This window comes from Triticum urartu, chromosome 7, assembly GCF_003073215.2.
Source record: "Triticum urartu cultivar G1812 chromosome 7, Tu2.1, whole genome shotgun sequence".
NCBI lineage: Eukaryota > Viridiplantae > Streptophyta > Magnoliopsida > Poales > Poaceae > Triticum > Triticum urartu.
Window position 1 is genome coordinate 684,433,466 of NC_053028.1, and position 27,512 is coordinate 684,460,977.

General features: G+C 44.0%; 2 protein-coding genes and 1 long non-coding RNA gene across 23 annotated transcripts; 2 read left to right on the forward strand and 1 right to left on the reverse strand.

The window, feature by feature from the left end:
- Positions 1-403: 403 nt before the first annotated feature.
- On the reverse strand, positions 404-8,501 carry LOC125524933 (ribonuclease 3-like protein 2). Of its 21 annotated transcripts, none has more exons than XR_007291067.1 (10): positions 7,799-8,501; positions 7,252-7,419; positions 6,581-6,954; positions 5,738-5,899; positions 4,249-5,566; positions 3,956-4,068; positions 3,264-3,334; positions 2,642-2,701; positions 2,417-2,566; positions 404-811 (listed from the first exon to the last, which is right to left on the reverse strand). XR_007291067.1 is itself a non-coding variant. In XM_048689962.1 (4 exons), the coding sequence occupies exons 1-4, from the start codon at positions 8,204-8,206 to the stop codon at positions 5,734-5,736; spliced, it is 1,116 nt and encodes a 371-aa protein (XP_048545919.1). In that variant the 5' UTR covers positions 8,207-8,501. The 21 variants fall into 21 exon arrangements, 1 of the variants encoding a protein (XP_048545919.1); XR_007291069.1 differs by having other exon boundaries at positions 3,264-3,358; XR_007291071.1 differs by lacking the exon at positions 3,264-3,334.
- Positions 8,502-8,668: 167 nt separating this feature from the next.
- LOC125523763 lies at positions 8,669-9,617 on the forward strand. The gene is made up of 2 exons (XR_007290367.1): positions 8,669-9,367; positions 9,441-9,617. It is a non-coding gene; the product is annotated as an uncharacterized LOC125523763 (long non-coding RNA).
- Positions 9,618-16,819: 7,202 nt separating this feature from the next.
- LOC125525386 (AAA-ATPase At3g28580-like) lies at positions 16,820-18,660 on the forward strand. The gene has a single exon (XM_048690390.1). It carries the CDS (start codon positions 16,902-16,904, stop codon positions 18,459-18,461), a length of 1,560 nt encoding a protein of 519 aa, XP_048546347.1. The 5' UTR covers positions 16,820-16,901; the 3' UTR covers positions 18,462-18,660.
- Positions 18,661-27,512: the final 8,852 nt, after the last annotated feature.

A 27,512-nucleotide genomic window follows, 5' to 3' on the forward strand; every position in this document is an offset into this window, starting at 1 on the left:
CAGTGTTATACACTTATACTCGGAATGGGCACGCTATCTCAAGTTCGCAAACAATGGTTTTCAAATTATTATTTTTGCAAGGAAATGGTTTTCCAATTTAACCTGGAATTCTATGAAGATCGACACGTATTAGTTCAGAAAAGTATACGCTTGTAACATACTACCTCTCTAAACTTTATAAGACAGTAGTACTTTAGTGATCTAAAACATCTTACAAATGTTTGCAAAGGGAGTATTTGATTTGATGTAGAACATACTGCTACAATTATTGTGCACTTGTCTTGCACGCCAACTATATCCGATATAAGAAAACTTGTAGACACGGATATATAATTATGTACTAAGATTTTTCACTCATGCATTTGGATCAACCACACCTCAAGAGACTATAATAACAGTACAATAAAAGTACCATAATGGATTCATAATGACATGGGAATGTCACACACGATATATAGAAATGGTATCCATCCGTCCATCAACAAACATGCCGTCACAGCGACAAAGATTCTTAATATGTAGCAAATGCTCATCACAACTGTCAAATTTCAGCGGCATCTTCATCAACATGTACCTTTCTTTCCCTGTCTCCTTTGCGCATATCTGTAGCTAGCTGCTAATTAGGAGCCATCATCTCAAGAAGAAGAAGAAAATAATTAGGGGCCATCTCACTGTCTCAGCGAAATAGCTTCTTAATCTCAGGCATGCGCCACCCTAATCTTGCAAATGCTCATCACAACTGTTACATTTCAGTGCCACCTTCTTCATCTTGGAGTTCCAAGGATGAGGCTTCTTAATCCATCGACCGACTCTGCGCAAGCAAGACAGGTAATAATCAGATGATACAGAAGAACTTTCAGCTCAGGTTGTTGTACAATTCAATACTACTTCACGAGCAAAATGGAACAAACTAGTCACATGCCCACGCTTTGCTTCGCTGTGGGATTCACTAGATACTCATCTTGATTGAAGGTTTTATGAATTAGTTCCCACAAGTGTGCAGCAGGTATATTTTTTCTACCTGGATGGCACGCCCCTTAGTTTTAGCAGTACAACCAAAAATATCTCTCCTAAAGGTAGCCTTACAACACTAATTACCTGGACGTTGCATTTCATAACGGGGTGTGGATGGTGTATATTGGTGATACCCACATTAAAAACTGGGTCTGCAATAAGCGCCATGTGCAGCAACTTAAACTGTGGTAAATGTGTCAAAAATAGTTAGTGCTTAATAAGCAAAGACTACTTCCAATACGAAGATTGGTAATTACTTTCCAAGCTCTGACGTTTGTGTGGAAAGATGTGAGGAATAATGATATCTTTATAAATGAGTCATCAAGACAGTTTTATCATACTTTAATTATTGTTGTTGCAGATCTGTGGAGATGTAAGTACATCAATTGATGAACTATGAACTTGATAGTGTGAATCAAATGAACTGAAATAATTTGCCACTCGACTTAAAATAGCAAACCTGCAAACAAAAACATATAATTTTCCCAACTCCTTGTTTCTGCCATCAGCATTCGATTCGACATTGCTAGCCAAAATTTGCTCCCCAAAGCTTGGAGAATTTGCTTCATATAGTGTCCGGTTCCCAGTGCAGCCAGATGAAGTAGTATCGGCTCCAACAGGGAGAGCATGGGCAGCGAGAATCTTCAGCATCAGTCAGCGAGCACAGGCAGCGAGAAGCTTTGGCGGCCCATATAGCAAGCAACAGAGGATGGTCAGGAGCAAACGCCAGTGCGAGTTTGGTGGCGAGCATGAAATAGTTTCGGTGAGCATGGGCAGCAAGAAGCTTTGGCGGCCCAGAGTTAGCATGGGAAGCAGCGGTAGAGGATGATCAGGAGCAAACACCAGGGGCGAGCGTGGTGGCGAGCATGGAAGTAATTTCGGACTTCATGGAATTAAAGACGAGCAGCAAGCTCCCGGGTAATCCTAATTTGTGAAGCAATGTTTCTTTTGTTAGCAATGAAATATCCGTGTATTGGACCGGGCCTTCGGAAGGAATGGCTGGGATGTACAACGGCACAACTATGCCTTTTCAATTGCCTCTTCCAAAAGTAAAATGGATGTAGACTTATATTCCTTTTCAATCGCCTAGAGACCATAAAAACCAGTCCTCGAAAATAATTGCTGCGATCTACCATTTTTGTGCATCTATTGGGCCTAAAATTACAAGTGATGCATAATGTCACGGTTATTTTGTCATGTCAGATTTCGTAAAAGTGGTTGGAACGAAAAAGATAATGAATCGCAATCATATCCCTGAGCTTGATTAGCTGTCACAAGGAAGAAAATAGCCACTATCCAATCGCGTAAACAAGAATGACGAATTGTGATAATGAGTTATCACAATTCAAAAATTTGTGCGAAAACTATTAAGGAAAGCAGATAAATGAGATAGAAAGTTTACCACTTCATATTGTTGGCGATAACAACGATGGTGGGAAGCTGGTATACAAGTGTCCTTGACGTGCCAGACCGGACAGGTTCACCTGAGGCTCATTTATGCTCTATCATTTGTGCATGGTGTTTTAACCATCTCAGTGAAAAATCACTATTTCTGCAAAATTTCAGACATTTATTATTATATTCCACAGTTTGAGAGGTTATTAGTGCAAATATATACATGAATTACATTCTTAAAGACTTCTTTGCCTTCAAGTAATACATCAGTAATCAGGCTTTCCAAATAGACCTGATCATGAAGGAAGAAGAATAGAAGGACAAGACATCAAATCAGAAAAGAAAAAAAGTTAAATGAGCTCGGTTATAAAATATCCTCAAGAAAATTCATTGAGGATCGCCATATAAAATGCTAGGGATCATACCAACAATGAAATAAAATCATGAGAAAATAAATATTATGGACAGAAGAAAACAATATTTATGGGGATACCTAAGCCGTTAACATAATTGTATTTGTATACAACGTAAGCATGGACAGAAGGTTGTATACAGGGTAAGCATGGACAGAAGGGAAGTCATCATAAGTAAAAATTATGCATGTGTGTCGATATAGCAATCATTCACTAAAAAATTAAATTTATGCATTGAGGACATACTTTTGGAACGCCAGATAAACCTAAATTCCCACTAATTTATCAATAGGAGTAGCCTCCACCAAGATTTTAAAGTCATGCAAAAGCAGAAAGCTCAAAGATAAGCTTGGGCCACAGCAAAAGCTTAACATCTAAAACGCATCAGGTTAATCAGCACACAGCATGAGCTAATTAGCACGTATGTAGCAGCTTCTCAACCTCTTGGATGCTCAAAACTTTAACCCGAACCAAATACATGAGCTTCCAGAGCCTGCTCCCCCTCCACTATTCTGCAATAGGGACCAAAAACAAATCTATAGCAAAGTAGGGAACACAAAACTGATTAGGAAGATAAAAGATGCCTTTTCAAGAGAAGCAGTATTTCTTATTTCCAAAATTGACCGCCATATTAGGTTGCCGCCATAAAAAAAATAGGTGATCAACTTTCTCCTTTGTAGTACAAAAACAACACCATGTATGCACAACTTGTGTATACAAATACCACATAACCAATTCACACCAATATAAATTTCCAGGAATATCTCATGTGGCTATTCTGTAAAATAGAACTAAATAAATACATAAAGTAAACAGTAAACACCCCCTTTAGCTAAGCATAGCTTATGCCAAGAATCATTCAAGTTGACCAGACACACTTGACTATGACTGAATCCAAGACTTTAAATTCTAATTATGTACTTCTAATGAGAAGTCCAAGAAATCTGCTTCGACAATACCAAGCACAGACAAATTCATTATAATCTGAAATTATACTAAATAATGACAAGCACACAGATTCGTCTCCCATCCAGGGGTCAACAAAATATATAATCTAAGCAATCATGCGCTGTAAAAACATCGATGGTAAAACAAGGAAGGATAAGATCTGGCAGTACACTTGAAGTAATTACCTGTCCAGAGGCCATCCGAAATTATCAGTTGAAGAATTTCCGAAGTAAGAAAATGGGAGTACCAGCCTCCAAGATCTCCCAAATAAATTGACCACAACCAGTATGAACATCACCTGCACAAAATTTGGGATTGAGAGGATATCAGGATAATGTAATTGTTTGGTGTAAGAAGGAATTGTACATGAACGGGGAAAAAAATATAGGGGAACCTAGCCAAGCACCATGCTGATGGATGTTGTGTTGCCGGAGTGGAAAGATTTAGTGAAAAGTGGTAGGGGCATAAATACACGTACATGTACCGAGGCAGTGGAAGGATGGCCACATCACCTGCCATGAATGCCCGTAGAGAAATTGAAGAATGATTGCTTCTTCAAATCCCAGCAGAGCAGTTGTGCTCAGCCGAACAGCCATGGTGTCGGCCTACATCTCCCTCTCCCTCTCCCTCTCCCTCTCCCTCTCCCAATCCCTATCCTACTTTACCATAGGGCTTCAAATTGTGAAAGCCGGAGTAGACAACAGACTAACGGTCAAGGACTCAAGGTTGCCCAAGTCACAAAAAATGGATGGCCAGAAACGCGCAAGGCATTACATGGTTGGAAAGCTGCTCAGTTTTACTGTCCTAAAGTGTGGCTATGTTTCCATATATCAAAAACATAGCTCGTCACGACATAGTTCATTGACCACGAACCAAGGCCTAGATTTTGCTTATTATTGTGTGAATCACTGAATCGAAAATGACCTGAGTGGGTTGTGATAACTCGGGTTGCCAATTTCGCTGTTTGTTAACAGAAGAAAATCCCGTCATCTAACATTTTCCTGGAGTGTTTATAAAGCAACTGTTGAAAAACCACCGTTCAACAACCACAAACCAGAGAATTTCTTAAACAGACGAGATAAGCAAATCTATACCAATGTAAAAAAAACATTTGTTCGGATGAGGTTCTTTCGATCTAAGCTCTCCAAAAAATATATTTAATTTTTATAGCTATCAGTCCCATGGTTGTGGCAAATATTATACCATCTCCTAATCATAGTATATGTATAGTTTGTTAGTTCAACTTATTTATTCATAGTTACTTTCTGTTTTTATTTTATGTACGTGGAAATTTATGTCTCATCCTTACAATTTTCTACGTGATATTTATGTAAAAGAAGCCCGTGTCGTTACTATCGAGATGGACATGCTATTTCAAGTTTATAAACAAATTTTCAGTTCACACTGAATTCTACACCGATGTGCATGGCTTTAAAAAGTATGGCGAATTAACCATGAGTATACATCTGCATCTCGACCATCGGAGTGAATAGATAAATAGGAAAGCTAACTTCTGTCCCATTGCTTTTTTTGCGACAAAAAACTCATGGTAGCGCTTTTTCAAACTATATGATTTCATCGGCGTGGGCAGGATGAACCCGCATCAGAAAATCCCGGTGCATCTTCTTCATCCTCATTCACCTCTTTGGCTCTCCCTTCATCACTGTTTCCTTATATTCTCTTGAGCTCATCTCCCACCTACAAGCTAATAGTCACCACCACAATGCGGGCTTCTAGGATCTCCTTCCTAGTAGTCGCCACCAGGATGTAGCATCAGTATTCAAGTGCATGGATCCCTAACTCCGGCAAAGGAACATTCATATAAAAATTTGAATCATCATTTTTGTCAAGGGATGTAATATATTTTGTATTCTTTTTATTTTTGCTAGACACAACCTCAGCCTAAGGTTCACAAAGGGATAGAAATAGAAATATGTTCTTTGCAAAGGACAATATAGGGATCTCACAATTTCAATAGATGTTCCAAAATCTTCTGCGCGCCAGAATTCTCCGCATCCTTTACTCTTGACATCGGTTCACCTAAAGTTAACCAAATACCACCTTGGGTTTCTACCTGAACCGAGTAAACAAATGTCCTATCATGTGCCGGCCCATCTGTCTTCTCTAACCTGAAAAAAAAAAGTAACTTTGAGCATTAAATCAACATGAAAGCTTCCCCAATGGCATTAGCAGATATTTTTTTAGTTTATGGAGTATGGCATTACTCTTTGCAATCTGAAGCTTGAATTCCCAGCAAATCGGGACTTACGAGAAACAAAACAAGTTTAATCTGAATAGTTACTTTTGTTTTCCACTTTTATACTTCTTTAAATTTGTTATTCAGAAATTCCTTTTTTTGGTAACAGAATAAATTTTGAATTAAGAACTATGTGTGTGTGTGTGGGGGGGGGGGGGGGGGGGGGGGGGGGGGGGGGGGTCATGCTATAGTGTTTGGCAATCAAACCAAACTAGTGGTTTCCATACTGCATCTGAGTGATGGTCTGACAAGTCTGTTCCACACCTACTGAGGTCAAAGTTCTATTTACCTAGTAAGGTTGTTTAGCAGAAATGACCAAAAGTTACTACCCTAAGATAAATGGGAACAAAGGTGAAATTACAATAAAGAAACGAAATAAAATGTGCAGCAGTGAAACGGTTCTAAAGATGCCCAGAACAAATATATGATCAACAAACAATTGTAGTGTAGGTGTGGGAAAGAGATGCCTCATCTGAGGAGCATTGCAGGAAAAGTTCAACTAGTGAACAGGATATATAAAACTAAAAACTAACAGAGTAGTCAAGAATCTTACTTAAAGATGGGTTTTGGCCAATGCTTCCTGCTGCACTGCTCAATAAGCTTCTGCTTGCATTCCCTAAGCTCTCCAACCTCAACCCCCGATCCATGGCCAACTCCGGTTGTCAACACTTGCTGATTGCCTCCACCAAGAAGCTTGCTTAATGCATCCCTTGTGGCATTGAGCTTAGCGATTACCATCTGCTCTGAGGAGCCCATCCCAACAAGTGCCCCACCAACAAATACATTTACAACCGCAGTTCCACCCTTCTGCCAAGTCTTGAATTTTATATCTTTCCCATGTTTCTGGCACAGTTCATGCAACGTAGACACGGGTTGCTCGTCTATTGTTTCTGCCGTGACAATGGGCTCAAAGAGGAACCTTGTTACCTACATAATTAACAGTGATATCATTATTCACCACCCATTATTCTAGTGAACTACTCTCTCCGTAAACAAATATGTCGTTTTAGAGAGCAGAGGTCCATTTTTTTAACTTTCACAAATATTATTGGTAAAGCTATCTTGGATTGGTCATGCCAAAATGAAATCATTCGATTCTTCATGGAAAATTACATAGATTTTTATCAGCGTATTATGACTAGAATTAGTAGTTAAGCTATATTCTGGAAACCTCAGATCAACATATTAATGAATGGGAAATAACATGAAAGATGGATTACAAACCTTCCAGAGCTTCTCAAGATCAAAGTTGCAATCCACATAGACAGCAGCGGCAATGGCCTCAACTATATCAGCAAGCACCTTGGGAGCCTTAAATACAGTGCCACCATAGGGCGTAGTGCCAAGGTCATCCTCTAACTCTTGTTTCACTGACTGGATAAACTGTCCTACCTGCATAAAGGTATACCCAGTAACATAACAATGGTAGCCAAAAACAGTTCATCTGATGTCCACATCTCCAAGAGATAACATCAATCACTTAACAATTGAATTGTATCATGCCTTATGAACCCGAATGGAGCGGCGTGAGTACTTACCAATTCCAGTTTCAGCATTGCTAAATACAGTACTAAACTTATTCTTGCATCACTAAATCAAAGCTAAGATGTGGCGTGAGCTGCTATAGATAGATGTTTAGCCCATCGAACACTCGAGCAGACAGTAATAAATGGATGATTTAATACAACATCTATATATAAAAACAGAGCCTCCGAATCTATGGCTTCTAACTCAGGGGAGGAGGATCCGAGGACACTTAAGCGGCACATACCAAGAGATCGAGGCGAGGGCAGTTGCGTCGGAGCAGCGGGTAGAGGTCGTGGCGCACGGCGACGCGGGCCAGCTTCTCGGTGGAGATGTTGGCGGCCCGGAGCGTGGAGAGCGCCCCGGGGCCGACGGTGGGGTTGGTGAGGTAGAGGAAGTTGGAGAAGGCAAGGCCGAGCGCCGCGTCCCCGACGAACTCGAGCCTCTGGTACGAGCCTGCTGCGCCGCCGGCGAAGGACTGGTGGGTGAGCGCCTCCTCGAGCAGGGAGCGGTTGTTGAACTGGTACTGGAGAAGCCGCTCCACGCGGGCCGCCGCCTCCTCCCTGTCCGCCACGAAGCCGGGCGGCGGCAGCGTGACGGGGCCCGACGGCGGAGGCGAGGAGGCGCGGCGCTTGCGGGAGGCGGGCTCCATCATCCCTGGCGTGCCGGTGCGCGTGACCGTCTGGCTAGATCGGGAGGGGGGAGATGAAATTTTGGAGAAGAGAGTTTGGCGGCGTCCGCCGGAGTAGAGTGCCGGGCGGGCCTGTTGCTGCTGCTGGAGACCGGGGCGGGGGCGGGGGCGGGTCACGGCAACGGGAGGAGCAGCGGAGGAGGAGGGACCGGCGGAGGGAGCTGCGCACAAGGGACCGGCGGCGGCGTGGAGGAAACCTAGCGAGGGGTGAGGAAAGGGGATTGGGCTGTTCGCCTGAAATTCTTTTGCGCGTGGGCGTTGCGGGCCTGCCAGTAGCATTTTTGTTGTAATCTACTACCTCTATAAAAGCACGAAAGGCGGAGAACCAGACAATCTCATCCATCCAGAGAATTGAATCCTACGTTTCACATGCCTTGTATGTTTAGCACCAATCATGTTTTACCCACTCTTAATTAGCGCTGGCGCCGCTCTCGCGCTGCCCCCGCGGCCCCGCCCCTCAAGAAAATACCCACCCCTTGCTTGACACGATCCGTCGATCGCCAACCGCACGACCCTCACTTGCACGTCCCGCGCACAACCCTCGCTGGCCTGGCCCTGGTTCTCCTCGCAAACCGCTGCTCCGTCACTCCTTTGCTCCCTCCGGCGCACGGCAGCGCCAAAACTAGCGGATAAACAAGCAGCGCAATTAGTGCAATCAATCATCGGCGGCTCCGGTCAACGCAATCAATCACCAGCGGCTCCGCTCAACGCCCCCTAGATTACTTCGCCACCAGAAGCGAGGAACCTCGAAGCGGACTGCGAGAGGAACCCCGCCGATCGATTCGGAGGAGATGGGCGAGAGGCGCGACTCACCAGCCGACGGAGGTGCGAGATCGGTGGCGGACGCGGCCTTCCTCCTTGGCGGCAGGAGGAGAGGGAGCGAGGCACGGCGAACGGGCAGGACTCGCCGGCCGGCGGAGGCGCCAGATCGGCGGCGAACGCAAGCCCTCCTTGTTGGCGGCGGCGTGCCTTCCAATCCTCTCTCTCTCCGGACGACTAGCTGACCTCGCCCGCCTCGTGGCCGCATCACCGAGATTCCAGTGTCTCGCTTCAGCAAGCTCCTCCTCGCTCTCATCATCAACCTCCTCTATGTGGTCGACGGCTGCATCCCTGACTTGGACTATGGTAACCTCTTCCTCATGTACGTCACTTTGTCATGCTGCTTGCTGCCACTAACACGATGGAATCAAGTATTTAGTTTCTGTAGGTGAAGGTTCTCAAGTGTGAGCTCTGAAGTTCTTCCCCACACGGTCCCGTACTGTCGCAGCACATGTAATTGGCTGCCTGCTTTTCTAATGCCTGTGTTTTTAGTAGACTGCTGGTGTATCCTGTCATTCTGTGTATGTTGCAAACTGGAAACTAGAAGATTTTGTGATGGGATTGCCCGCTTACCTTCCATGGGAGCTTCAGTTGGATTGCTGATGCTGCCACTAGATTTATTTGTGCAAAGAAATATGGAAAACAGAAGATGGCAATTGTGTGTTGTGCACGGACTAATTGGCTGGTCATTCTGGGGTATATGCTACTGTTTTTTGAGTGAAAGTTATGGTTTTGTACGTACCATGATTTATAGGGTACACTCACTGTTTATTAGCACCGAGTTACATGGTGGACATGACAGGAGAAAAAAATTGATTTTTCAATAAAGAAAGGAGAAATCAATTGATATGAACTCTTTGTGTGTCCTCTCCACATTAGGAGGACACGACACGGAATCGAGAAATGAGTCCTCTCCAAATCAATTAGCAGAATTAGCAGTACTGTTAGGCTGGACAGCTCTGAACCCCATTCCAGGGTCACTAGGGTTGGTGATAGTGATTTCAGAATCAGCAAAGTCTATCGTACAATATCTCTATATGTTATTCAACTTAGCAAATTTTCATCTTCATTTAGATATTACTTACCCATCTTACAACTTCATGGCATGTTTGCTTTAAGATGTCTTGTAGGTACTATGTTTATTTCTGTAGAAGTTTTCTCTCCTGGATTTTGCATCATTTATTCCCAGGATCATTGTCTTTATGACTATCAGGAAATCCGATCGAGGCTATATTCAGTTCATGAACTGCTGAAACAAATACATCTCAGGTGTGCTTCCTGATCTTGCTGTAAGGACAAATATAATCTTCTCCTTTCACCACCAATACTTTTTCTTATCTGTAGGTTAATGGCCTTCTTTCTCGCATGAAAGATGGGATGATAGCTGCCCGGAAGCGCAAGATGTTGTTAATGAATTCGACAGTGATTTAGTGAGATTGTGAAATCCCTCCTTCTGCTCCTTCCAATCTTTCAAATTGATTTGTTTGATCTTCTCTTCATTCCGATTAAATTTATTATCGCTTCTCCTAATAGTCCAGCCAATTAAGAAGAGAAGATAGGGAAGAGAAAAATGCATGACACAAGAAGAGATGCCTTTAGAAGCAGCGTAAACAGGGCTGAATTATATCTCTTTCTACCCTTGCATATATTTAGAATGTACTGGTAAGAGAGGAGGAAGTGAAGAAAAAGGTTGCTGTTCCGAGAGACGTTTATGAGGATCCTACAGTTTTATTTTACTTTAGAGATGGCAGTTGCTCTATCCCTAAATAGTGGACTTAGCAGCTACTTCTTTTTACATTTGCATATCCATTATATGGGTCTGCATCATACTTGTGCAGATAAATAATTATCAGCCTGGTAGAGGAGAGGAATTATATCTTGAATTCATTGATGCCGCATAATTTTGGTCCGTACTTTGTACGACTTGACTGTACAATCATGATGCTTTGTTCACAACTTATATAAAATACTCCCTCCATCCGAAAAAACTTGTCCCAAGCTTGTTTATCAAATGGATGTATCTAGCACTAACTTGGTGCTAGATACATCCATTTGAAGGACAAGCTTTTTCGGACGGAGGGAGTATTGTATTAGTAATTTCAAAACTAATTTTGCATAGCTTTTTGCTTATGCCAAAATGAAAATCGACAAAATATTTATAGCACTCTGGGGTAAAATGTTAAGTTTCTAGACATGTTTTTTATATGCTAGAATATGTCTTTGACCTATGGAAACAAAGGGTTCATTATTTGTTTTCAAGAGCTTAGGTGCAAGTAAGCAGCCCTACATGCAACCATATTTCTTACTCTTCTATCCATGAAGTGTTTTCAAATACTGTATTTTTCTCTTGATAGATGCCATCCGAGGAAAAAACTCTTGACACGGCATTGTGGTAACCTCTGTTCTGTTGTAAACATGTTTTTACTACCATGTATCATCAAGCATTTAAAATGTTATTAAGAGTAACATGGCATTCTGTATATGCTCTAGGTAAACTTGCGTTGAATACACAATTCTTGTTTTTTTTTGTATTTGGGCAAGAATTCATGTATGTGAAAAAAAATCTCTTTCATGTATGGTTTTATATCTCGGCAGAATATTACTGGTTTTGCTACCACAACATGCAGAATATGGTGTGGGTGAGAGGTCATGGGGTTGTGATAGGATGAAAAAGAATATGGTCTCTAAGATGTACGCCTACTCAATAGTGAGCTATTGGTACATACAACATGGAATTTATCTTTTTCAAAAAAGATGGCATAATGTTATTTTTTAGCATTTTTTTGATATTTTATATCTATTGGTCGCAAGGCGGGTGATAGCTCTCAGGTGTACTGCGCTATTGATGGTATCCTTGCCTTTCTTCGTAGTACTGTATTGAGATTGACATGTAACTATTTCATCCTCTATTATAAACATTGTCCTTTTCAAATCCAGTGAGCATTCCTGTAAAATAGTGTCCACTCACATCAGAGTTAGAGCTAGATGGAGCATCAAACAATGGAATCGAGTCATGAATTGTAAGCCAATCATGTAGGCATACACCCATTTCATTTACCTATGTATAGTGGAAGTTGTGTAAGTCATTTGAAATGTTAATATAAAGAGTTCGTTACTGATGTTTGCTGTGAACAGTGTGAATATATTCCCGTGACAAAAAATCTGTGTGAATATATTTGAATGGTGTTATCTCCAACTAAGATCTCTATAGTAGCAGAATTCCTTATTTTCTAAAATCTGGAAATATTAATACAAGTAGAGAGAAGTGGTCCTTGAATTTGTTCGTCCAGATGGTAATATGTGGTGCCACGAATCTGAAGTGGTTATTGTTCCTCTCTTTCTAGAGCCTCTATGCAGCCACAAGAAAAGTTTCCATGAACAGAGAGTTGGGTCATTCATTTCATAGTTGACTCATGAGTTGGAACCAGAAGGCCGGAGGGTCCAGTGAATATTTAGTTTGGCCCAACGACTCTGGCTGAAGGAGAGTGAAGATCATGTGGTCGATGATTTCTTCAACGAGGAGGCCACACAACATTGATCGATATGTGGCTCACAAGTAGATGATGATTGGAATGTTATCTGCTTTGCGTTTCTAGGGTGAAGCATCAATTTTGAATAAAAGATACATTTATTTAGTGATGTTCTTAAAATTATTGTTTAAGATTTATATCAGTGTGATCAATTTTATTTAGATACGTGCATTCGCACGTGCATGATTACTAGTATGCTCAAACAATAGCGAGAAGCACCCCTCCTCTAGCTTTTTTGCATTGTGAAGGATAAGTTGAGCTGATTTTCTACAAAATGATTTCTTTTGCACTTTTGGCTTATTTTGACAATAAGCTATAAGCTAGAAACAAACTGGCCCTAAGAAATGGAAAGGAATCTGAGAAGAACACGGACGCGATAGCACTTGGAGGAGTGTCTCCACCAGCAGAAACAAAACAGAAATGTAACTCGCCACCGTTCGCCAGGAGGCCAGTCCCCGCGAACGCACTCTCTCCCGTCAGATTGGTGTGCACGAATCTTGTCGTACGATCGCAGCCACATCAGACTTTTTTTAACTCATTCGCTATAAGATGAAAGACAGCGAACACATTACTATTGGAAACACTACAGCCCCGGCAGTGGCTAGTGACGCGTCCCTGGAGATTTGGTATTGCACTCTAGTCTCTCCTTTTTTCATCAAACTAGTGGTTGGGGCGCTACCCCTGTGACACCGCTTGAGAGGAAGTTTGCGCACGTTTCCATTTAAAAAAAATACATAGAGTCCTTGTCTTCATCTAAAAGAACATCTTAGAAAAAAAATCCTCATCTTCATCTAAAAAAGTAAAAAGGAAAAAAGGAAAAAATTACCACCGCAGCCTCCCAGTGAATGCCACTTTGCATAACCCTCTATTTAAAAAATACCAGCGACCCTCACTTTCATCTAAAAAGAAAAAAATACATTTAAAATACAATATACACCTTCATCTAAAAAAATTCCAAAAAATTTCTCGCCGCGGCCAACCAGCTTGTGTCATGTGGCATAGCTGGTTGGCCGCCCTTCACGCGTAGTTTAATAGGTTTAATGGCGATTTAAATAGGGCAAAAAAAAGGCCCATCTCACGCACGCAAAGAAAATTGACCATCCTTTTTAAATAAAACAATAACGTAGATATAGAATTGAAATTTCATATATATGCCATCGGAACTAAAAGAGTGAAGTGCATTGTAGGTCCTTAAACTATTTTAGGGGCATTATGTAGATCCTCAAACTATGAAAATTGGCATCCAGGTTCTCGAAGTGCAGTAAGTGTGTTATTCAGAATCAAAATTTGTCCGACCACACATGACCGGCCAGCTGACGCAGTTGACCCATGACACGTCGGACATTGGCCCCTGCAAGGTAACGGCCGGTGGTGAAAATATGCAAAAAAAATCAAATAAATTCTAGGGAATGATAAATGCACTTCACTCCAAATAGATTCAAATTCATGGTTTCAAAAAATGTTCCCGAATATTGAAAACATGTTCACAACTTTAAGAAATGTTCGCGAATGATAAATTTGAAAATTTGTTCATGAACCACAAATATTTGTGGTTCGTGAACATAATTTTGAAGTTCTGAACATTTTTGAAACCATGAACATTTATATTAACGATTTTTTTGTACATTTATAAACATATTTTAGAGTTCATAAATATTTTCTTCACCACAAATGTTTTTTTTAAAATCGTGAATATTTTAAAATTCACAACTTTCTAAAAATCTCTAATGTTTGAAAAATGATCATTTATGAAATTTGTGCAAAAAAAAACAAGTTCAAATACATTGTTCGTGATTTTTTCCATATTCACGAACAATTTTTGGAGTTCACGAACATATTTTCAAATTTATCGTTCACAAACAGTATTGGTGGTTTGTGAACTTATTTTCTTTTTTTTTAAATTTATCGTTCGCAGATATTTTTCTTAAGTCGTGAGTATTTTTTCCATATTCATCGGACGCAAACGTTTTTTCAAATTCATCACTCGTGAACATTTTTTTACTCATGAACATTTTTTCAACATTCGCTAACAATATTCATGGTCCGTGAACATATTTTAAAATATATCTTTCGTGAATACTCTTTTAAAGTTGCGAACATTTATTCCATATTCGTGAACATTTTCTGTTGTTCGCGAACATATTCCCAAAATTATCGTTCGTGAAGATATCTTATTTTCTTTTAAAATTTATCGTTCGCAATCATTTTTTTAACGTCGCGAACTTTTATTCAAATTCATCATTCGTGAACATTTTTCTAAAATCGTGAACTTTTTTCATTAGTTGCGAACATTTTCCCCATATTCGCGAACATTTTTTGAAATAATGATTTTAGTTTATTTGCGTATTTCTGTCACCGGCCGTTAACTTGAGGGCCCTTTGTCTGACGTGTCACGGGTCAACGACGTCAGTTGGCCGGTTAGGCAGGGTCGGACAGTTTTTAGACTTGAATAACACACTTACTACACTTCGAGAATTTAGATGACGATTTTCATATTTGAGGACTTACATGACACCCATAAAACAGTTCAGGGACCTACAATGTACTTGACCCGAACTAAAACAACCATCTAATTTGACCACGACCCCTACCACATCCAGGGCCATGTCTAACTCCACTTAACCAGGTTGCTCACATATCCTTAAAGACAAGGGGCCGCGGGGGAAGGGGTGAATCTCATTGCCATACTCTTTGTACATGTGACCAAGGTTTCCACACACCAAGCACCAGTTTGGGAGCCATTCATATTTTAGGCGAAAGATCTAGCGCTTATTATCTGGGATAAGTGAAACAACTTTCTTCGTATGTTTATTAACATTGATCTTAACTTCAGCTCTAGAAAAAATCCCTCGAAATCCTGTGACTCCAGCTCAGCATAGATAAATTCGCTAACCTTCCTTGTTAGTGATTTCAGTAACAACACATACTCATCTGGTAGGTCGTGGATTTAGGTCCATATCTTTAGAGAATCGAGCTTGATCAGCAAGGGTTATGTAAACCCTTCGTATGGCGCCAACACCACGAAAATTCCAAGGCCCTTCTTCCATAACCCGTTTCGAATCATCAAGGCAATAGGACTCCAAGGTGTAAAGGTTGTCGTTCAGGGGGCAAAAGGTCACCTCCTTGGCAAAATTCCACGCTACTCTCATGTTCTTCTAAAAACAGTATTGGTTGTTGGGCTTGTCCATATGGACTCGGGCAATGGCTATCCATCATGTCAAACTAGCCGTCAGTGCTTCATACTGTTCCACAAAATGATCATGGAGGTCTTCCTCTCTAAGCCCAAGTTACTTCATCAAAGCCTCCACATCGCTCATGTTAGTACCCGAGTCAGGAGCTTCGTTGTCAATGGCGGAAATCTAGCCCAATGAGAAGAAATTGTCGGGCGTCGAACCCTAGGTCCTCTGAATCTACCGCAGGTCCGCCAAGACCAGACAATGATCTATAGGATCACCTCATGATCAATCTGAGTCGGTCCTTATGGGAGAGGCAGGGGAGGCAAAATCTCAACGATGGCATCAACGTCGCTGAGAGGAAAAGCTAACCCTAGCGTAGGGGAAAAGAGGTCTTGATGATGTCCAATAGGTTTTTTTAGACAATGGTGGTGTCCAATAGGTGATCCACATCAGAGTTGCCCTAAGGCTTGGTTTACTGCGTGTGATGTTATTTCATGTAAACAAAATTTCAATGGTGTGGCCCATGAGTTGGCCCAAATAAGTGTGTGTGTATGTGCGCGCGCAGTGTCTCGCTGTTATTGGAGTATAATGTTCTAACATATTGTCAACCAGATGCAAATTGTCACCCAGGCTTCATCTCGCCGACCTCATGCATCTCTGATTAGTTTTTGTATTAGCCTGTTGTAACAAGATGCAATCAATCATCTAAAAATGTTTCATGATGCAATTAACAATCGCAATCCTGACGCATCTGGTTGGCTCTACAAAACTGAGCTAGCCAAGTCTGCATTTGCCATTGGATCCATTAAGTAATCTCGTTTCCATGGACTGTTCGATCAATGCTCACCTGCTCCGGCCCCAACGACCACGACAGCACATGCTTAGCTATGCATTTGCCATTGGATCCATTAAGTAATCTCGTTTCCATGGACTGTTCGATCAATGCTCACCTGCTCCGGCCCCAACGACCACGACAGCACATGCTTAGCTAAGCTTCAAACTCAGCAAAATCACCACACGAGCCATTGGCATTATATACGCAACACGCACACACATGCCCAGTCCAGTCCAGTCTAGTCTAGGTCACTACGGCTTTCCATCGACACAATATCAAGAGGAGCTCTAGGTCCGGCCATGGCAGCGGCATTAGTGGAGAGGTGGGCGGGGCTCGGATCGGCGGTGGCGACCGTCATCTTCCTCTGGTCCGTGGTGCAGAACTACGTGCCCCCCACCTTCCGCCTCTACCTCACCACCTGGGCCACCAAGCTCGCAGCCTGCTTCAACCCCTACCTCCAAATCACCATCTCCGAGTATGGCGCCGAGCGTTTCCAGCGCAGCGACTTCTTCCTCGCCGTCGAGGCCTACCTCAGCGATGCGTGCGCCCGCCGCGCGCGCAAGCTCAAGGCCGAGCTCGGCAAGGACAGCAAGAACCTCCTGGTCTCCGTGGACGACCATGAAGAGGTCACTGACGACTTCTCTGGGATCACCATCTGGTGGTACGCCTCCAAGAGGCAGTCCAAGGCCAACGTCATCAGCTTATACCCCGGCGGGGACGAGAAGCGCTTCTACCGGGTCGTCTTCCATCGGCAGCATCGCGACCTTGTCGTTGACTCCTACCTTCCTTTCATCCTCGGCGAGGGCCGCGCTGTCACTGTCAAGAACCGCCAACGCCGCCTCTTCACCAACAATGCTAGCGGCAGCTGGAACCCCTACCGGGGCAAAAGCGTCTGGAGCCACGTCCCCTTCGAGCACCCCGCCACCTTTGACACGCTCGCCATGCACCCCGATGAGAAGGAAGCCGTCATCGACGACCTCATGGCGTTCCAGGAGAGCAAGGAATACTATGCCAAGGTCGGCAAGGCATGGAAGCGTGGGTACCTCCTTTACGGACCGCCCGGCACCGGCAAGTCCACCATGATCGCAGCCATGGCGAACTTCCTCGACTACGACGTCTACGACCTTGAGCTCACGGCGGTCAAGAACAACACCGAGTTACGGAAGCTCTTCATCGAGACAACGGGCAAGTCCATCATGGTCATAGAGGACATCGACTGCTCCGTCGACTTCACAGGAAAACGCCGCAAGGACAAGAAGGCCTCAAGCGACAAGGACTCCGACAACGATGACAAGCCGAAGCTACCGATAGAGCCAGAGAAGGACGATGCCACCAAGGTGACGCTCTCGGGCCTGCTTAACTTCATCGACGGGCTGTGGTCTGCTTGCGGAGGTGAGCGGATCATCATCTTCACCACCAACCACAAGGAGAAGCTGGACCCGGCGCTGATCCGGCGGGGTAGGATGGACAAGCACATCGAGATGTCCTACTGCCGCTTTGAGGGCTTCAAGGTGCTCGCCAAGAACTACCTAGATGTCATTGAGCATGAGCTGTTTGGGGAAGTTCAGCGCCTGCTTGAGGAGACCGACATGTCGCCCGCTGACGTTGCAGAGAACCTGATGCCCATGTCGAAGAAGAAAAAGAGGGACCCGGATGTGTGCTTGATAGGCCTAATCGAGGCGCTCAAGCAGGCCAAGGAGGAAGCGGCGGCGGTCAAGGTGAAGGAGGCAGAGGAGGCTCAAGCGAAGAAAGCCAAGGAGACAGAGGAGACAGAGGTGAAGAAAGGCAAGGAGGAAGACAAAGAGAAGGACAAAGCACCCGAGGCAGCCAATGGGGATATTAAGCAAGGTGACAAGTGAAGTGACATCACGCCAGGAAGCCAAGGAAAAAGAATGAGCTTGTTCACTAGTGCTCCCTTACAAAACAAAAATGCAGTGTTTGGTTTGAGAAAAATAATGCACCTTTCAAGTGAAACAATATTTCTTTCTTCTCACACTTGTAATGCTGCTGCATATAAAGTATGCAACAATACAAAAAGCTACTGCAACAAGGATCACACGCCTTACCTACAGCAAAAGGCTAACAAGTTTTTTTCAGGGAATTAAAAAATAAACATGGTATCATGCAGGCTTCATTACCATTTCACCAATCCAATGCCGCCACTACGCATGACAGTGACAATATGCAATTAGCAATCAGAATTTATCCTGCTCCTAGAGTTAATTAAGCAATCCAAATCTGAATTGGCCCGTTCATTCATTAATTAACTAATTAAGCAACCCAAATCTGAATTGGCCCGTACATTCATTAATTAACTAATTAAGCAACCCAATTCTGCATTCTTTCAGCCCTGACCAAATGTAACATGATATTGTTGTAAGAACAAAACAAGAACAGAGCGTCGTTTACAAAACAAAAGACAGCAGTCTAGCGTATATAACTCGTCTATAAAACTTGCTTGTTCTGATGAGTATTCAAATGCTACAGCAGACCCGAAGACACAGACACATGGCAATGATCAGAAAAGAGAATGCGAAGCATTGCTTATCTCACCTTGTGGTCACCGTGTTGAAGGTGGTGCCAAAATGGTTCAGCCCGAACACCTCTGACGTTATGATGAGCATGTTTTTATGGATATATAGATGGGTAAGAGATATTAATAACTTGTAAAATGAGTGTGCAGAAGAGGCATGATTTTGCAACAAATTTAAGCATAACAACATTATATTAATGATCAATGATGAGATGGATTGAGGAAACTAAAATAGGGTTAGATGTAAGCCATCAATACTAATGCTTAATCATCACTGGACAATTTCTAAACTCTTTAGTTTTAGATATACGCTAATGACCAAATAAGAAGGAATAAAGACAAACAAGTCAAACCGCGCAAATTTTGACCGAATTTCTAGAAAAATATATTCAGAAATTGAATGCCAAATTAGTATCAGTAAATACATAATAATATATTTTTTAATACTACTATTTTAGGGTAAATATATTATTTAGTATTATAGTTATGATAGTTTTTCCTACAAAGGTGGTCCACTTTACACCGCTTGACTATAGACAAACTTTATGGTCCTTCTTCTTTTGGAGTCAGAGGGAGTACAATAATTTTGACACCAGGTATGTTAGCTATATTTAATTATTTTATTTTTGATGGTATAGAACTAGGGCTATAAAAAATTAATCAGATAATACTTAGTCTGGAGGAGAATAACTGGCTGAGGTCGAGGAACACTAAAAAATCATTCTAGGTCGCTAAATAGGCTTTTTTTGCTATAAACTTTTCTGTGACCTATGTGAATATAATGGTATCTGAACACATCAACTTTGAAAAAAATAATATGTAAAACATATTTTTATAACGGTAAAAAAATCTAGCCGCACAAATATGCGGGTTACCCTTAGGAATGTAAATGGTACAGATAATTCCTGTTCCGGATCAGTATTCACATCCGTTTCTAAGGATATGGTCTGCACTTGCACGAATCCATCGGATATGGATACAGATATGGATTTTGGTCAACTGGATATCCAACGGATATGGTCGATAATATCCATCGGACGTAGATTATCCTGTAGTTCTTACGGACTATCTGAGGTTGTGAAATATGATTAACTGATAAGTTCAGCCCTATCGGCAAGCCTGATATATAATTCGCCCACCAATTAGAGTCACCAGATATAAAATTGTTGATGTATTGGTGTGAGATTTTTTTTACGAAAATATCAGATCTATTATAGAGATTCATCGGAAGTACAAAGCATTCCAAACATAATAAAAATTACATCGCAAGTACAGCTTCTCCTCTCCTCCTATGGCCCCAACGACAACGACAACACGTGCTTAGCTAAAGCTTCAACTGTTAAACATCATTGTATGCCTTGCCACGGTATGTTATAAACCGTGCCGGCTAGATATGTGGCGTGCGTGTTGTAGTTAGGATAGGTTAGGTTGTTGTGACTAGATCTTGGTAGTTAGCTTAGCTTGGAGATCAATCCACACCTAACCTATCCCTAACCTCCTTGTAATCTTAGCCGCATGTCTGGCCTATATAAACACGCAATGCGTCCCTGCCCCGGCAAGCGCTTCCAGCCTCTTGTTTCACATGGTATACAGAGCCTAGTTCTTCCACACATCTAGATCATGTCATCTTTTTCCTCCTCCCACGCCATGGCCATGCCCTCGCTCGTCTCCCTCGGCCACACCATCACGGAGAAACTCACCCGTGACAACTTCCTGGTGTGGAAGGTCCAAGTTCTTCCGCACGCCAGGGCTGCGGCGATGATGGGCTACCTTGATGGCTCGATCAAGGAACCCGCTGCTGTCATCGTCACCGAGAAGGAGACCAATGGGAAGAAGGAGACCACCGAGCTGCCCAATCCAGAGCATGCAATCTGGGTTACTCAAGATCAACAGGTCCTAACTTTTTTGCTCGCATCTCTATCCCGTGAAGTTGTGATGCATGTGTCCAATCACACCACGGGCGCGGGCGTTTGGCAAGCCCTGGTCAAGAGCTTCTCTGCGCAGTCCTGAGCACGTCAAATTCAGCTTCGCTCGGCGATTGGCAACGCCCGCAAGGGAGATCTCTCCGCCTCTGCTTACTTCACGAAGATGAAGGGGTTAGCAGATGAACTTGCTGCTGCAGGAAAGCCCCTCGAGGAGGATGATATCGTCTCGCACATCCTCGAGGGCCTCATGCACGAGCCCGACTACAACGGGTTCGTCACCTCCATCTCCACGCGCGCTGCCACCGATCGGCCGATCGGTCTCAGCGAACTCTTCTCGCTGCTGCTCTCTGCGGAGGCCCGGATCACCGCCCAGCATGCCGCCTTCTCCGCTCATCACTCCGCCAACCTCGCTGCGAAGGGTGGTCGTGGCGGCTACGACGGCGGTCGCCGTGGTCAGGGTGGTGGACGCGGTGGCTACGGCGGGGGCAACTACTCCGACAACTCAGGCAATGGTGGTGGCGGTGGTGCGCCGCGCCAGCAGAACGGTGACCGCGGTGACCGCGAACGCTGTCAAATCTGCAAGGAGGAAGGCCACTGTGCGTGGCGCTGCAAGAAGAGGTTCGATAAAGGCTTCAACAACAATGTACGTAACCCTGCAGGCAGTGGTGGTGGCGGACGCAGCGGTGGAGGGCGCGGTGGCGACGGCGGTAGTGGTGGCAACCCATGCTCCGCCAACTCTGCCCACTCCTACGGCGTGGATACCAGTTGGTATCTCGACACCGGCACCACAGATCACGTCACCGGCGAGTTGTATGAGCTGGCCGTCCGTGATCGCTACACCGGCACCGACCAAATTCACACGGCAAGTGGGCAAGGTATGGACATAGCGCATATTGGTCATTCAATATTATCTACTCCCTCTGGTTCCTTACATCTCAACAACATCCTTCATGCTCCTAGTGCCGACCAAAGCCTTCTTTCTGCCTATAATCTTATATGAGATAATGATGTATTCATTGAGCTTCATCCCGAATTCTTTCTTGTTAAGGATCAGGCTACCCGGAGAACAATTCTGCAAAACAAGAGTAGATGGGGCTTGTTCCCCGTGACCGGACGGCAAAGTGCACCTCCACGCCAAGTTCTTGCTGCCATCAAGCCTTCCACCTCTCGGTGGCACAAGCGCCTAGGGCACCCTGCCCTTCCGGTAGTTCAAAAGATTCTACGTGATTTCAATCTTCCTGTCTCGAATAAACAAGACCACTTTCTGGTGTGTGATGCATGTCAGATGGCCAAGAGCCATCAGTTACCTTACTCTCGTTCAACTAGTGGATCCACAGCTCCTTTAGAGCTGATTTTTTTCAGATGTTTGGGGTCCTGGACCCGTCTCTGTAGGAAGGCAGAAATACTATGTCAGTTTTATTGATGATTTTAGCAAGTTTAGCTGGATATATTTGCTCAAAAATAAATCTGATGTCTTCGAAAAATTTCGCCTTTTCCAAGCTCATGTTGAACGTCTCTTTGATCGTAAAATCATTGCCATGCAAACCGATTGGGGTGGGGAGTACCAACGGTTGAGCTCATTTTTTGAACGCATTGGCATCACACACCATGTTTCTTGTCCGCATGCTCATCAGCAGAACGGCTCCGCAGAAAGAAAACATAGGCACATCGTAGAAGTTTGTCTCTCTTTACTTGCTCATGCATTTATGCCACTTAAATTTTGGGATGAAGCGTTTCTCACTGCGGTCTATCTTATTAACCGTATCCCCAGCAGATTTATCAAGAACCAAACACCTCTAGAACGAATCTTTGGCACCAAGCCCAACTACTCCTTTCTCCGCATTTTTGGGTGTGCCGTCTGGCCAAACTTGCGCCCTTTTAACAAGCACAAGCTTGAATTTAGGTCCAAGCAATGCACCTTCCTAGGGTACAGTACCCTTCATAAAGGTTACAAATGCCTTGACATCTCTTCTGGTCGTGTGTATGTGTCCCGTGATGTCATTTTTGATGAGCAAGTTTTTCCCTTCGCAAGTCTCCACTCAAATGCCAGTGCTCAACTTCACAAAGAATTGCTTCTCCTGCCCTCTCATCTCTTGCCGTCTCCTTTTTTCGCTCAAGGGGGAGCTGATTTTACTGCTGATAATATGTCCTTGTCCAATGCTAATGACCCAGCTGAAAGTGTGCAGGAAACAGGGCAGCCAAACATTGAAGACTTTGGTGAAAATTCTTATGATTTTATGCAGCACCCTGAGGATTCTGATACAGCCACAGAAGATCCGGCGGCCTCGGGATCTGCGGCTGCAGCCGCACCGCAGCAGCGTCAGGCGAATCCTCGCCGGGATCCGCGCCAACAGATAGGCGGCCAGGCGGACGCCCTGTCCCGCTCTCCTCTAGTGGGCCCGCCAGGCGCACTACCGCGCTGTCCCGGCCTGGGAGGGCGTGCGGTCTCCTGGTGGGTCGGCCAGCCCAGCTGGGCGCGGTCCACCTGGCCCTCACGAGGCGAGGCGCACGGACTCTGACGCAGCGCGATCTTCCTCGAGGGATGTGGCTGAAAGTGCTAGTGATCGACTAGAGGGGGGGGGGGTGAATAGGCGATTTTTATGAAAGTCTTCAAAACATGGAAGTTTCGAAGACAAATGATAGAAATAAACCTATTACCATGCAGCGGAAGGTAGACTACACTAAGCAAGCCATAGTCAAGTATTCAATGAAGTGAAAGCACAATGACTAATAGCAGCTAGGCAGTATAGATCAGGTAGGAAGATAGTGTGAAGCCAATCAGAACAATCAGTTACTCCGTGAAGACAAAAGATAATGCAATCATACAATGACTTCACCAGGGCCAACAGTAAGTAAAGGAATGGGAAGGACGAAACCAGTGACTCGTTGAAGACAATGATTTGTTGGACCAGTTCCAATTGCTGTGACAACTGTACGTCTGGTTAGGGAGGCTGAGATTCAACTCAGAAGACTGCGTCTTCACCTTATTCCCCTTGAGCTAAGGACACCCAGTCCTCGCCCAATCACTCTGGTAAGTCTTCAAGGTAGACTCCCAAACCTTCACAGACTTTGTTCACCGGCGATCCACAATGACTCTTGGATGCTCAGAACGCGACGCCTAACCGGCTGGAGGATTCACAGTCCTCAAGTGTAATAAGTCTTTAGATCACACAGATAGGAAGACTTCAGTGATGCCTAACACTCTTTGGCTCTGGGTGGTTAGGGCTTTATCCTCGCAAGGAATTCTCTCTCAAAGGCTTCGAGGTGGGTTGCTCTCAAACGACAAAAGCCGTACACTAACTCTGAGCAGCCAACCGTTTATGGTTGTAGGGGGTGGGCTATTTATAGCCACTAGGCAACCCGACCTGATTTGTCCGAAATGACCCTGTGTCACTAAGGAACTGACACGTGTTCCAACGGTTAGATTTCAAATACACGCGGCAACTTTACTTGGGCTACAAGCAAAGCTGACTCATCCAGCTCTGGATAAGATTTGCTCTCATTGTCTTCGCTCGAAGACATAGGATTTTGGTTGAGCATCACTTCAGTCACTCTGACTTTGTTCACTTGGACCCCACTTAACAGTACGGTGGTTCCTATGACTCAACAAAGAAGAAAAGGAGACAACGAAACAACTAAGTCTTCGCGCCCCATAGTCTTCATGCAATTTCTTCTCTTGTCATAGTCTTCAATGTGAATATCTTCACATACCACCATTGTCTTCAATGTCTTCATACATTTTTAGGGGTCATCTCCGGTAGATAAACCGAATCAATGAGGGACTACTACCTGTGTTATCCTGTAATTCTCCCAAACACATTAGTCCCTCAACCAGGTTTGTCGTTAATACTCCAAAACCAACTAGGGGTGGCACTAGATGCACTTACAATCTTCCCCTTTTTGGTGATTGATGACAAACTGGTTGAAGTTTTCAACGGGGATAAAAGTATGTGAAATGTAAAGGATTTAGGTATTGTCTTCATAAGTGGCAAAGGCTCCCCTTGAAGATGTGCATATAAGTAATTTGCTTTTGGAATGCAAATGCACATGGCAGGTTGTACTTGTGGAGATCCTCTTCAACTTATGACGACAATTCATCATGCATGAAAAGTATATGAAGATAATGGCATGCATAATGAAAAATGGACGTCTGCAGAATGACCTAAGTGCGGAAGTTATCATCGCACATGCGGAATTTATCATCGCATCACAGAATAGCAAATAAGTAGAAGACTACCATCGAGTTTAAGTGTTACAACTCAAAGAACCAAATGTATCAAAAAGCGAGAGTTGTAAACACTAGGCAAAATATAAAACCACCGCCCATATGGACCCGCTTGAAGACTATCAAACTCATATGCTTCTCCCCCTTTTGTCAGTAAGGACCAAAAAGGTTTGAAGACACAGAGCACCTACTCGTTCCCATGAGGAGTTGATGAAGCAGCAGGGTCGTCGGTGTTGGTTGACGGTGCAGACGAACTTGGTGCAGTGTTGATTCGCGCTTAAGGTGGTGAAGTAGCATCGTCTTCATCATCGATGACACATGCATTCACTGTTGCAGCAGAGGAGGAGAACTCAGAGTCTTCAAGAGACGGAGTACGCCGCAGCACAGTCCTTCTTGGAGGAGTTGAGTCAAACTTGAAGCGTTCAGAGAAGCCATCATCTTGAAGATCATCTTCAGAACACATAAGCATCAGCCCTTTCCATGTACGCCGACAAGTTTCATGGGCGACAAAGGCATTCTTGGTGGCAAGGTTGCGAATCCTGTTTACGTCCACCAAGAGGCTTTTCATTTGGCGCTTCAGCCAGTCATGATGCTTATCCTGTTTCTGATGAAGGGAAACCAGAAGCTCTCGGTCATTGAGAACACTAGATCGCTTCTTAGGCCGTTGTGCAATGGTGCTTTCAGTGGCTTCAGTGAGGGCACGATGAGGTGCACGGGTAGTACCAGCCAGAGGATAAACACGAGTGACTGCTGGGACTCCTTCAATGTGTTGTGAGAAGCTTGCATGCCTGCAGGTCGACTCTAGAGGATCCCCGGGTACCGAGCTCGAATTCGCCCTATAGTGAGTCGTATTACAATTCACTGGCCGTCGTTTTACAACGTCGTAGGTGACAGCTGAGTGTAGTTTGATCAGACGCATAATCCATGGAGCGTAAAACTTCAAGCCAAAGAGATCAGATCCTGATGCAGCAAGTTGGCAGATGAAGAAGTCTTGTGCATTGAAGCTTTTGCCGTGAAGAATATGGAAGAGCAAAGTCTTCATTGCACCTTCAAGCTTTGCATGTGGAGAATGTCCTTTGATTGGCCAGAGAGTTCACCTTATAATGTGATAGATAGTACGTGGCAGATACTCAGGGTCTTCAACAAAGAACTCCTTAGGATATTCAGCATCGGGAGGCAAAGGCTTCATCATGCTAAGCATCTGACTCATGTTGGGTTCAGACTTGTGAAAAATGCTTTCCATAGCAGCACCGTGAAGCTGACAACCAGGTTCATAAAGATCACCTGGAGTGGGCAGGCCAGTTAGCTCAATGACATCAAAGGCTTTGGCTTCATGATGAACATTGCCTGTCATCCACTTAAGGACCCAAGTCTTCGGATCCCTGTTGTAGCCACGAATATGAAGAGTGACAGAGAATTGGAGCAACAATTCTTCGTTCCAGTGCTCCTTGTCAGTGACGAACTGCAACAAGCCAGACTCTCTGAAGCAATCCAGCGCTTCTTCCAAACAGGGCAGACCAGTTATGGCTTCAGTGTCAAGACGCATATGTGGAAAAATGCGACCTTGATTGTATAAGATGCATGAGTAATAACTGCGCTGCTGATAGCTCCAGAACCGATCAGAAGATATTCTTGCCTTAGAGTAGGGGTTCTTGGCGCTATCAAGAAGGTGTTGTGTGCTTTGAAGCCATCGATATTGAATGATCCGGGTGCAGATGCAGTGCCTGGAAACCTAGGTAGCCTTGACATTGGCTTCTGAACCTGAGGCCTGCGCTCGATGTGATAGTCAAATTGGGGACCAACAGCAGGTGGAGGAACAAGAAGAGGCCATTTGACAGTGATAAGCTGACCATAGTTGTATGCTTGCTTGATAGTATGTGGCCTTGGTGGCGGAACATGAGCAGTGATATCAACAGAGGCGTCAGGATGCACATCTGTTGCAGGTGCATCATTGGCTTCATTGGCTTCTGGCACAATGTTTGGTGCAGGCTCCACATTGTCTTCAGCCATGACCACGTCATTGGCTTCAGTGGTGTTAGTGGTGGCAGCCTCAGGATTCTCAACCTCCACTTGAGGAGCTGAAGGGTCGGGCACCGACACGTTCACTTCAGGAACAACTTCTTCAGTGATGGGGGGAGTAGGGACACGTTCTTCTGCTTGTTTTTCTTCGGCTGATGCAGCCGGATTGTCTTCAGCAACTTTAGCTTCAGACTCGGAGACATTCACA